Raw genomic sequence first — 12,908 nt, 5'->3', positions numbered from 1 at the left:
TCTCTCCATCGCTAGATTGCACGTCTGTCATTTTAAAAAGTCCTAACGCTGACATCAGAACTGTTTCAAATACGTACTATCTTTCTTCAAGAGAGAGTGATTGAAATATTGTAACTTTCAGTCCTTCATTTGAAGACCCAAAACGGAAAAGAAATAGATTCAAGCATGTGAGACTATGCGAAACAATTTATTTTTTCCAACCTAAATTAATACGCCAAAGAACCATTATCTACGTAGATTTAAAGCTGAAGTGCCCATAAATTCTCTCAATTGAAACAAAGTAGCCTGATTTCACGATTGACTAATGCAGCTCGTGCGACAGGAAAACATGTTAAAATCGAAAAAGCCTTCGATGTTCCTGATGCTATCTTATTTCAAGTGGATGATTAAATCGCTTTCACTCTTAACATTTTAGGGGTGCGTTTTCGAACAGTGTTAAGCCTATTATATTCCTTTATTTTCTAGAAAAATGTAAATTAGTGCTCCATATTTAAGAATTTGTATTTCAAAATAATGACCATTTCATGACTCACAAGTAAAGAATACTTCTAATAAATTTGTTCAGCCTGTGACAGATTAAAGGATTGGATATATGAGTAAGCAAAAAGTTTAAAGAAAGCTACAAATGCGAACTTTTAAGAAGCCAAATGACTAGTATAACCTTTCATGCTGTAATTTAATTTATGTTATGGCATTTTAAGGGAACGGATCAACTCGAGAATCACAAGAAAAAAAAAGGGAAGCGCAGATTTAAACTTAAGCCCATTTAGAGTAAAAGCCAAGCATCTAGCATAATTTTTCATCGAGTCAAATATAATAAAGATAATGCTCCCTTACCTTTTTCAACCGATGAAGCTGAGTAAGAAATGACAATGAAGGATCGGCTATCTTTAAAACTAACTTTTAGAACAAATTAAAAAACAAGAGGTACGCATGTGCGGGGGTCATTTATCAAGCCAGGCATACATTAATACAAAATAATTAAAACTCAAAGAAGAGGGCTGTTAATAGCGACAAAAAAGTTCAAGTTCGTTCTCTAGGGTTACATGGTTGTACCACAAAGCATGCGTTGTGGTGTTTGTGAACAGGATACCTTGAACCAGCTCAAAGACATATATCTTCTTTTAGTCTTGCCGTGGTCATTTGAATACAAAATGGGCATTACAAGCTATTATTTCAGCACAACTTTATGTTTTACTTAGCTTTTACCCACCAAAACTTCGCCTAGCAGCCACTCCAAGCAAAACAGATAACCTTGACAATTGTCATTGTTTCATCAATAAGCGAGATGAATGTAACCTTTGTTAAAGGGTAATTAGGATGATATCTTGCCGCCCACCAAGTGTCATATTTATTACTGAAAACTCACTTTCCTAGAAGTTTTCAACATTATGCCTGATTATGTGATCATCGAGAGGATCAATTGTGACTCAAAGGTATTAGAAAAAGCATTTAATCTAATACCCTCACGAAAACCATTCATGATTTAGAAGAGTAGACTAGTCTTTCTTGTTAATGGTTAAGGTTGACAGACTTGAGATTAATCTTTATCTCAGGATAACTACTATTTATAATTATGGTTTCGTCCATGTCTGTAGCCTTTTTTATACTCAGCGTTCATTTGATCTTTGAGTGAAAAGGCTTCACCCCATTCTCTTACGAGTTTGACCCACGTCTCTGCTAAATTCGTTCCAGTTTTTTGTTGAGAACAATCCTCTAACCCTCAAACCCTACTAGACTGATAATTATATTACATGCACTGAAACCCACATTACGTGGTAGCGGCGGTGATTTTATTAGCGGTTTAAGGAACTTGTCAATAACCAGTCGATGATTAATGATATCAAAAGAAAAAATAGGTTCTCTACTGTATTTCAAAGAGGCAGGAAGTTTTACTATCCCTTTCTTTTATTGGATAACATTTTTCTCTGGCTTCTCACTCCGAAGAGAGAAGAATATATTACCAGTCTTTTAGGGCGACTCCACCTGCCATGATACCTTAAAGTCACATTTAGTTTACTGTCTCAGCAAGTCGTCAAAAACGGAACCCAAGTTTTTGTGCAAGTTTAGCAAATCATCGGATAACGTTTTGAAGAGCGTGCAATTTGATTCATTTGAATCAGAAAGTCAAAAATGATTGCTAATTCGTAATACATAAGCACGTGTTCATCTCGATGATCGAGAAGTAAATCACGCGGGAAGTTTGCAGACGTTTGTAGGATGGTAAAGAGTTGTTTTGGGTGTGCACGGACAGAAATTACGAAATAAGGATGACTGTGGCAACGAAAAGCTTAATAGGCGTTTTTGTTTTTCTGTTTTTTTGCTGTTTTTGTTTGTTTTTCTTTTTTTAATTTGTGCTTTATTTTTGCTCTCTTTGCTTTGTTTGTTGTTCTGTTTTTTCCTTCTTATTGCTGCTGTCGCAATTTTTTTTTTATAATAGTTTCAAGAGATGTTAGGTAAATGAGCGATGAAGCAACTTCGTAAGATTTACCGGAAAAAATGAAGCAGGATCTGTTAATGTAAATTAATAGGGAAGTGTTCAGAAATATCAGCGAAGGTTCCCCCAGAGAATTTTGCTGCAGCTCAAAGTGCATATTGTTCCAGCTACAGTGAGACCACGATTCCTTTTAACACCAAGTCTACCATAACCCTTATTCTCCATTTCTTAAATCAAAAACTGGCCAAAGTTATATAACGGCATTCATTCACAGGCAAAGCAGTAGATCTGGGTTTTGTTTATTCATCCCATCACCGATATCATCTGCAGATACAATAAATTTTGTGAAATTAACACTGCTGCATCTTCCCTGCACCAAAATTTCCCTCTTGGTGAACGTCAATTCGTAGATACGGAGCTTCTTTATTCTGAAAATGACAACAATCAAAAGATTTTTTTTTTAAATTCAGTGAGGAATATCCGTTGATAGCTGGAAGGAATCGTCAGCACTCGACCGCAACAACGTTCAAAACAAAAAGAAAACAATAATCAAAAAAACTTTTTTTTAATTCAGTACGGAGCATCTTTATTCTGAAAAACAAAACAATCAAAAGAATTTTTTTTATTCAGTAAGGAGTAAATGTCGATATCTGGAAGGAATCGACAGAACTCGACCGCAACAACGTTCAATGCACAGGTTTTAGCTCGTCATAGTATCTTATATAGCCCTCACTTGCTTCTAATAAGACTCTTCATTTATTGTGTACGAATAAAATCATATCAAAGAAACAAAATTATGTAAGACTGGACTATGTTAAACCAACATTATAACCAGCTCTGCGTCAGAGAACTGAAACTAGATCAAGGTGCCGATGATAAGAAGTCTTTTTTTTTGCGGATTTATTCAGCTAATCATATGTACAAACAAATTCCAATTGAAGACAAATTAAAAAAAACAGGTTTTTCGAGCCCTAAAGCGCTCTTATTTTGGCTAAAAATTGAAGTGTCCTGCAGATTGGTGACGAGTTAGCGAGTGATGGCGTAGAAATCTATAAAAACCCTTAGTTGACGCAAATCTCTCACGTCTCTTGTAAACGAGTATAAGTCAGCGTTGAAATGCTCTTCAAATAAATGTATCTTATAAACGTTTTGTTGTGTAGTATCGCTGAGTATTTTTACGAGTTGTACTGTAATTTAACGAGCCCTGCGGGCTCGTCAAAATACAAACAACGAGAAGCTTGAATAATAATGTCCGATAGTGATATATACCTATCTTTGTCAAGCTCTACCGAGCGTTGTGATACATTTTACAATACGGTTATACATACATACATACATACATACATACATACATACATACATACATACATACATTCATACATACATACATAGAATTTATTAAATCTCGAATTTGGAGTAGCTAAAGGATAAGCTAGTATCTTCGAGTTACAAGTATAATTCTAAATACTACTAAAATGTAAAATGTAAAATGTAAAATTGTAACATTCTAAAGTTTAACTATGAGAAAGAGTCATACTGTAGAATCTTGCGCTTGAAATCAGAAAATTCAGACGTTCTATAAGAGTCCGGAAGAGAGTTTCATATTTTTGAAGCCATATATGAAAAGGAGTGAAGACCATAAGTAGTAGTTTTTGTAGACGGTAGAGACAAAATATAATTTCCGCGTAGATCATAGGATACAGCCCGGAAACTAAAAATATTCCTTAGATAGCCTGGATAGCAGTTAAAAACAAGCTCTTGTACAATATAATTAAGAAAGTCTGAAGGCGTCTTTTATACAGAGATTTGGAGTTAACTTTGCTAAGTAGAGAGTCATAGGGAGAATTATAATCCTGCAAGATAACTCTAAGAATTCGCTTGTTTAAAGTATCTATCTTCTCAGTACTACGCGCACCACAGAAGTGCCATACAGACGAACAATAGTTAAAATGTGGCATAATAAAAGCCTTATACAATCTTAGTAGAGTATCTTTAGAGATAAGTTTACGAAATTTTAGCATTACATTTATCTTCTTACAAATATTTGATATATAATAACGGTTCAGCCCCACGAAGGAGGACCGCGCACATTAAACGAAGATTTCGACGAAGACTGACAAAGACGGTTTCTCGCCTGCAATGTTCAGGTTAAGATCAGAAAAAAAAATTCCTATTACTGAATGTTTAGTTCGTTGCGTCTGTGTTTTGTTTTCTGTTGCAAAATCTGTATCAAAAAGGGGTAGCTGTGTTCGTTTCAGCGAAGGTTCCCCTCTGTCAGTGCTCTAGAGTTTCGTTCCTGCAGAATAACTCCATCAGCAACCGAAAGATAACTTTTGACGGCGGCATCCAAAGAATCTGCTGTATCACAAGGCACGATGATTTTTCGCCGAGAGTTCCTCTGGCAGTTTTACTGCAAGTTGCTCCTTTCGTCCAAGATTGCAAACGCAGAGGCTATCGTCGTTGCTGAAATGGTCAAACGGAAAACGAGTGACTTTACAGTCGTCTAATTCAATTTTGTCTCAAATAGGGATATTAATAAAGGAAAACTTCTTTAGTCTCAGTGCAGCATTGTCAGATTACCCATTTCGCTGATATCAGCGTTGTAAATGAAAATTGCACATGCATCTGAAATTAACTGCCTTTCTAGGTTTAAGTTGCATAGTAGGCGTAAGGATCTTACCGAACTGATAAATGGTAACAATTGCTCCGCGTGCGTAATTTGTACCTCTTACGTTATATAATCTATAGCGAATTTCTTATCATTATGTCCCCAATTAGCGTCAGCTAAATACATTGACACCTGAATAAAGTTTATCATCATCATCATCATCATCATCATCATCGATTTTTACACAGCACTTGAATTCCGGCTACCATCTAAAACATCAAAATTTTTGTTTCACATTTTTCCTCGTTGCAGTGATTTTATTGGAATTGGAACTGATTGCTCGTGAGGTGGATTTTCGGAAACCTAGGTTGTTCAAGCGATAGCTAGGATATCGGTCAGCTGAGGAAAGGGCTTCACCTTAATTACAAAGTCAGTTAAAATACTATGGAAACTACAATTCGTGGGATTTTCATACGATAAATGTTGTCACAAGGAAAGACAAGGAGTGTGAGTACATCTCAAGGGCGTGAAATAGACAACAATAAGAAGTTCACCATTCTTCGCTTGCGAAATTTTAGCCAAAAAGAATGCCGAACAATCGTGTCTGGTGTGGGAACAGTCCCATTAATCAGCATCCTTTGCTGTAGCTGAACTCATTGGCGAATTTCCTCTGCTTTGACCAGTAGTATGTGTTCATAGCAGCCGTCTTCGATGCCGGAGCGGGGCTTAAGGCCGACGACTTTGAAGAGTAAAATCTCCTTGATGTCGACGATCAAAACGCGTTCATTTTGGAACGTAGAGTCCAGAAATACCCGGTGTATGTGTATTATTCTTGTAGCTAACACCATTTGCCGCTCCGGCCACTCAATACGTTCGACCCCTCTCCTATATTTCAACTTTCTCCACCATAGTTGCCTACATGTCTTCGCAGTTTTCTATCTCGCTGCTATGCAACATGATCATTTTGGCCACTGCCAAGTGTGGACAATTTTTGGCCAGATCGCGTTCTTTCAATGCGCAAAAAAATGGTCAAAGAGAACTTGCTAGGCGTTAAGATCGATTATTTTAAACTTAAGATACAGCTATCGACCAGAAAACGCAAAAAAAAAAAAATCGTGTCAGGCGCTTCAATGCCACAAAATGTCTTTCATCATTGGAACATGAGCTCATGTTCTCCTGTGCCAATTTATATCTTTGCTTTATGACGTTAAAACTTATGAAAATGAAAAATAATTGGAAAGCATTTAAGGGGACGCACAATCCTCAATAGATTTTAAAAGCCTGTTTGTAACTAATCATGGTTTTCTTTTTATTTCTCATCATTATTTTCATTACTTTCCTCGTTTTATGTGTATGATGTAGTCTTGATAAGTTGGTAAATATAAAAACATAAAAATTCATAATTGAACTGAAGCTTACTGCTATTCCAAAATAAATTACCTCTACTTGTTTTCATTGTTAGTGAACAAGCGTAGTTAAAGTTTAGCGGGAATTAGCCACCTGTGCCTCGGCCAAAAGTGGTTACAACTACTCAAAATGTACATAGCCACAAAATAGAGGTAGATATTCATCGAGCCGCGAAGCTGGGAGGTAAATATCCACCACTTATCACCTTCATTTCAATGGATAGTTGTTAAATATCATGTTACCATGGATTGTACAATCAAACCAGCCCGTGAAATATCGCAAATGCATACACACATTCACACACACACACACACACACACACACACACACACACACACACACACACGCACACACGCACACACACACGCACACACCTGTACATACATTTCAACATAACTGAGAAGTTATCACTCATTTCCTTATATCTGTTGCATTAGTACTGCTTAAAATTCAACAAAACAACTATTACAAAACACTCACTTCGAAATCTTTCGCTATTTCATTGGCAAATGTTTTGAAGTTAAATTTTCTGTTGTCTCTAGGTTTTGTTGGTTTTCCATCTGTGAGTACAATCATGACATTTGGTTTGTCTGGTCTATCTCCTCCTTCCTCGGTAAACAGTTGATCCCGTGCCATCTTCAAAGCCAGATCAGTACGGGTTTGTTGTTCCAGCTGACGAGGTTCTTTGGCTATTTTCTGCAATAGTTCGTTCTTGTCATGATATTGTGAGTCGGCAAATTTAAACACCATTTTGGCCTTCTCGTGAAACGTGATAAGGCCGAAGTGATCTCCATCTGGCGCAGGGTGGAAGTTTTTCACCAGGTCACCTATGAAGCTGATAGACTTATCGAGATTAGGTATCCTCACACTCTTAGATTTGTCGAGAACGATTGCGATGTCCAGTCCAGCTGTGCATGGAGGAGCTGTTGAAATGAAAGAGTGAAAAATCTTGAAGAAAGTTACTAGAGATTTTGTTGTTGAAACAAGTAACATCAATAAGGTCTTTCACATAGAGATCATTCCATGGAAAGTACGCACGAACGACTTTTTATTTAAGAGATGCAATGCATCAAAAAAAAAAAAAAGAACGAGTGAGTGCAGCGAGCAACTGAGATTTTTGATGCATCGCATGAGTGAATGAAAATCGTTCGTGCGTACTTTCCATAGTATGATGTTTTTATTTCATACAAACTGAGAATTGTTCTCACTGACCGACACATTTCAAAGATTGGAAGCCATTGAAGTTCTTCTTTCCACTGTATATTGTTTACACTTTTTCGCATATTTTAGTGTTCGCCACATTTTATCGTCTTCAACTTGCTTCAACATATTTATGCTGATTTGGAAATGACCTCAGAGAGGTCGAAACGTCGTGACTTCTTAGCGCTAGCTTTTCAAAGTCGATTTCTAAGAAACTACTTATAAAAGATAATAAATATTTCTAAAATTCAATTTTTAAATTACATCGCAAATTTGCAGATGCTTACAATTATGACTTATAAAAACTTGCAAAGGAAATTGGAACAACCTCGGTTTTTAAAATAACCAATGCGAAAAAATTGATGTAAATAGAAATACGGTAGTTCTTCATCGTTAAGTACAAATTAGTTCTCACAGGCATTTCCATCTTTGGTTCTGACAGACAGTGTGTACGAACTCAATCAGCAATTCATTAAGTTGAGCACGAAGTATTTCTTAATCGTTCCTGAATTCTACCTTCCTCTGAAGAAAGGTTTTAACCAGGCATACGTCTCTGTCCATCTTTGCTCTCGTGTTTTTTGTTTTATTGCTCATATATGCAGTCATTTATTTCTCTTTCAAGGAAAGCAAATCTTGGCTCTTCCTCTTCCATTTTCTCTTTACAGAAAGCCCCACGCTTGTTGCCCTGCACTGTGATTTACTATCGTTCGTGTATCTGATTAGACGAACGATGTATTTTCACAGTCGGCTTCTGATTGGCGAATTTAACGCAGGTTTTTTTCATTGTAAGTCTCAGCACGTGTGAAATAAATGAAAAGCATGAAACTGCCTGGTTTTCTCGTTACTATTGATTTTGAATAATAACAAGTATGTTGTGAGATTTTATAGAAGCACCCACGGCATTCTTGTTCATTGCATGAAACTGTCTTTTTCACTGGCCCCAGTTCACTGCAGTCTTTTCCATCGTTAGACGGCGGGGGATTGGTGCAGGTTCTTGTAAACGTCTTTACTCCTCCTCCGCCTGTCACACTGCACTTTAACTCAGACCATTCAGAGAAGCCACCATCAATCGCTGGAGAGAGAAAATAACGCTGAATAAGCGTTCCAAGCAGTTCTTCGCAGACTACACTGGTTACCAGTCAGACAACGAATTACGTACAAAGCACTACTTCTTACATACAAAGCACTACATGGCATGACGCCAAAATGCATAGCAGATCTCCTTCACGAGGCAATTAGGATCTTCTTCAAAAAATCTCCTTGCAACACCAAAGTTTAATCTCAAGTTTTCCGGTGACATACCTTTTCAAGTTGCTACGTCCAAGCTCTAGAACTCCCTAACCGATGACATAAGATTAATCCAGAACCTTGATGTTTTTAAAAATAAGATTAAAACACTACTTTTTTAGGCTTTTATTAGTTAGTTGACCATCCTTTTTTCTTTTTATTGTATATATTTTCCTTAGTTAATCTTAGCAAGTCGATTGTATCTTATTTTGGAAAATTAACTTCTTCGACTGTTATATACTTTCTTTGAGAACTTGAATGTTTTTTATTTTTAGAATTACGATTATTGTAAAGTGCCATTGAGCTCATGGAAATGGCGCTATATAAATTCGTGTATTATTATTATTGTATTTGTCCAATAAAACAACAATCATAATCCGTGACAGCATCTTTGAATGATAGTGTAGTACTGTGAAGGACAGACGTTATCAATAAGAAAATTGAACTTAAGGGAGGCAACACCAACATGAATACCAGTTAACTGAAGCCACGAATTTTCAAAATATCGCGATGGGGATAGATTCAAAAACAAATGAAAAGGGCTAAATAGCAAATGTTGCCAATCCCCTTTTTGAGGGGTGGCAGAGTCAAACTGCTTAAACGTGTGGCCTTTTTGTAAGTTTTAACCCAAAATACGCCTGTAGTGAGTTGCATTTAGTGAATTACATTTCAGAGATACAAGGAAACAAGAAACTAAAAGTCCAATTCCACTTCTTTGCTTACTTTATGGTTTATGGAACATGTACGCCGAAACCTCCTTGCATTTTATTAAAACACCACTCACTTAAAAGTCGGTTTTTTTTATTTGTAAAATATCCAGTCATTAGATTTTCTTTATAATTTGCGTGCAACGAGCTTGTAACGATACTCACAAGTTAACACCATTTTGCTAACAATTAAATAGAGAGATCTTTAATTATCCCTTGTTGAAGGTTCACTCAATTATCTAGAATTTCCTTTGTTAAAAATCTATTTTTTTTTCAATACACCAGTTACTTCTTTCCTAAACTATTTTCGTGCCAAATTTCGTGAAATTCTAATGAGTGGTTCTCAAGAAAGAGGCATATTTCCGAGAGAGCAACTTTCCATTCAGTTGAAATTTTTTATTTACTACGCATGCACTGCATTTAACTTGGTTCTTTCGGTAACGACGAAAGAGCTGAAAATTGCTGTGTTCTTTGCACCGATAACTTTTCTGACAAGTCTTTGAAGTAAAAGATTAAAGCCCTCAATACACTGCGCTAACTATAGAGAATAATAGTACAGATAGTGCAGATACGTGTTGAGTAAATAAAATGACCACTCTATTGACGGCATGTTTGTTTTTCGCAATCCTTGTGCGCGCGCTGCGAAAACTGTGTTCGGCCACCCTAAGTTGATGCAATTTCTTTTATAGAGAGACCGTTGTCTGCTAATAATTCTTTGTCTAACAAATGCCTTAATGTTTTCAAATTTGATAGGACATTTTCTCAGCAGAAATGTCACTTGCATTGGCTAAGTTAGACTTTGAAAGAATGAAGCAAGAGTTGTTATTCGAGTGTTTGTCTCCGGTAAAGATTGATACTTATTGATTTCGCATATGAAGCTGAGGTATTGGAGATATTTTTTTGAGCTCAGTGATACACCTTTTAGTGAATAGATTTTCACAGCTATGACATAAAAACGCAGGAAAGTTATAAGCAAAACAGTACAAAAGCGCATTTAATATGTCTTCAAAACATCAAAACACAATGAAAAATATTCAGTAATGATAACTGATAGGAAAGACTCGAAAAGTAGGTTCAGTGCTATCAGCACCTCTGCCACACAGCAGTTTGGATCAACTGTGCAGAAAAGAGCACACTATTTTGCCTTGCTGCGTCGACTTAAAATTCACTTTCATGATGGCTTTCAATATTTCTTATTGGGATACAAACTTCCATAGCTAACAAGGTATCTTCGCGTTTAATTAAAAGTTTTTCACGCCAATCCAATTTCACTTTGGTTTTATGATAAATATTTCTCTCCCTATATGATGAGAGCTTATTGTACATTCTGTGGAAAAACAAATTAAAATACAAAACAACAAACAACAACAAAAAACTCACTTCGAAATCTTTCGCTATTTCACTGGCAAATTCCTTGAAGTTAAAATTTCTGTCGCCTTTAGGTTTTGTTGGTCTTCCATCTGTGAATACAATCATGACATTTGGTTTGTCTGGTCTGTCTCCTCCAGCCTTGGTAAATAGCTGATCCCTCGCCATTTTCAGGGCTAGATCAGTACGGGTGTAAAGTTTCAGTCGACGAGGTTCGTTGTCTATTTTCTCCAATAGTTCGTTCTTGTCATGATATTTTGAGTCTGCAAATCTAAACACCATTTCGGCCTTCTCGTGAAACGTTATAAAGCCGAAGTGATCACCATCAGGCGCAGGGTGGAAGTTTTTAATCAGGTCACCTATGAAACTGATAGCCTTATTGAGATTGGGTATCTTTACACTCAAGGATTTGTCGAGAACGATTGCAATGTCCAGTCTGACCGTGCATGGAGAAGCTGTGTAAACAAGAAGGAGAAATGTCTTGAGGATATATGTCAGTGATAAATGACAACAGTGAGATCTGAGTTGTGAGGAAACATGAAATTGAAGTAAAACCAATCCCCCTTTAACTGTCTGATCAAAGGTGTCCGATTACAGCCAACTGTCCGATTACACTGTGCTATAACAATAGAACAGCTAATGTTCGAATCGCAGTTGGGGATATTTTAATGTTCTTGATTGAAGGAGTATTCGTGCTCACGATTTCAAATCAGCTTCGCACTCTGCCAATTTGAAACGACTCGTCTCAGTTCTTCCTGAATTGTACTCCACCAAGTCCTATTACTTTTACTAATCATGAAATACAATTGATATTTTATTAGAAAAGTTCCACTTAAGCTCATTTCTAGCACATGAATCCTACCTTCAGCCTGAGCCATAACTAAATCTTTCATTAAAAAATAAGGAACAACAGAAAATTACTCCATAAAAAAGAAAACCTACAGCATTTTTGTCCGTTACATGGAACTGTCTTTTTAGCTGGCCCAAGCAAACTGCAGTCTTTTCCATCGTTAGATGGTGGGGGACAGGTGCAGGTTCTTGTCAGCGTCTTCACTCCTCCTCCACACGTCACGCTGCACTTCGACTCAGACCAATCAGTGTATCCTCCGTCAACAGCTTTATGGGAGGATAAGAAAGATCAATCTTTATCAACTTAGAATGAGCACTATTCAAATAAGGATCAAGTAAAATATTAGCAGGGAGACGCATTTAAAGGAAAACATGAGTTTACGGCACGTAGCCTCCAGGATCTGGTTCAGGTTGTTGATGAGTGCGTCGAAACTGCCGTACAGAAGAACGTTTCCTTTCTCGCCAGCTATCTTTTTCATTTGTTCTTTTCTTTGGGATAAGTCCTTACCAACTCCAATGGCAATTATGCTCACACCCTTATCAGGGGAAAATGTGAAATAACGCTAATCAGAATAATCCACTGGAGTTGTTGTGGCTTTTCTCCTTGCTCTCCAATACTTGAATTAGTTTTGTTGTTATTATTACTGAGTTCAGTGTCTTGAAGAAGCTCATCGCTCTTAATCCTGCCAAAGCTTCTGGGCCTGACGGCGTGCCCGCCTGACTTTTGAAAGAGAACGCGGACCTATTGGCCCCTGTGGTTGCTGATATTCTTAATAGCTCATACTTGGAAGCTCGTGTTCCCCTGTCCTGGAAGCTCGCCAACGTCGTCCCTATTCCTAAGCAGACCCTTGTTTATGACGTTAACAAACACCTGAGACCAATTTCACTTACACCTGTCCTTTCCAAGTTGGCTGAGGACTTTGTGGTTGATCGTTATGTTAAACCAGCTGTACTCGCTAAGGTCGACCCTCGGCAGTTTGGCACTGTTCCCGGTTCAAGCACCTGGTACAGTGCTACTGACGGTAACGGGGCGTCTGTGAGGGTG

At 37.2% G+C, this 12,908-nt stretch overlaps 3 protein-coding genes across 4 annotated transcripts in view; 1 reads left to right on the top strand and 2 right to left on the bottom strand.

Moving 5' to 3' along the window:
• The window catches only part of LOC111319115 (inactive tyrosine-protein kinase 7), a 344,836-nt gene that overhangs the window by 201,311 nt on the left and 130,617 nt on the right, over positions 1 to 12,908 (top strand). The window lies entirely within an intron of this gene.
• The window catches only part of LOC148720188 (matrilin-1-like), a 208,818-nt gene that overhangs the window by 135,440 nt on the left and 60,470 nt on the right, over positions 1 to 12,908 (bottom strand). The window lies entirely within an intron of this gene.
• On the bottom strand, positions 6,918 to 12,342 carry LOC148720194 (coadhesin-like). Its single transcript, XM_088739047.1, has 4 exons — positions 12,246 to 12,342; positions 11,957 to 12,130; positions 8,551 to 8,724; positions 6,918 to 7,375 (listed from the first exon to the last, which is right to left on the bottom strand). Exons 1-4 carry the CDS (start codon positions 12,340 to 12,342, stop codon positions 6,918 to 6,920), a joined length of 903 nt encoding a protein of 300 aa, XP_088595173.1.

The sequence above is a fragment of the Stylophora pistillata genome, chromosome 11 (genome assembly GCF_964205215.1).
Source record: "Stylophora pistillata chromosome 11, jaStyPist1.2, whole genome shotgun sequence".
Lineage (NCBI taxonomy): Eukaryota > Metazoa > Cnidaria > Anthozoa > Scleractinia > Pocilloporidae > Stylophora > Stylophora pistillata.
The sequence above is the reverse complement of the archived record's forward strand: the minus strand, read 5'-3'. Positions and strand labels throughout refer to the sequence as shown.

Bases quoted from the DNA above. Each gene is read 5' to 3' on its own strand.
- LOC148720194 (XM_088739047.1), bottom strand. From the start codon at position 12,342: ATGAAAAAGATAGCTGGCGAGAAAGGAAACGTTCTTCTGTACGGCAGT. The intron at 8,725-11,956 runs GTAGGTTTTCTT...TTCTCTCTCCAG, and splicing joins ATGTAACGGACAAAAATGCT to CGATTGATGGTGGCTTCTCT. The intron at 7,376-8,550 runs GTGGGTGCTTCT...TCATTTCAACAG, and splicing joins ATGCAATGAACAAGAATGCC to CTCCTCCATGCACAGCTGGA.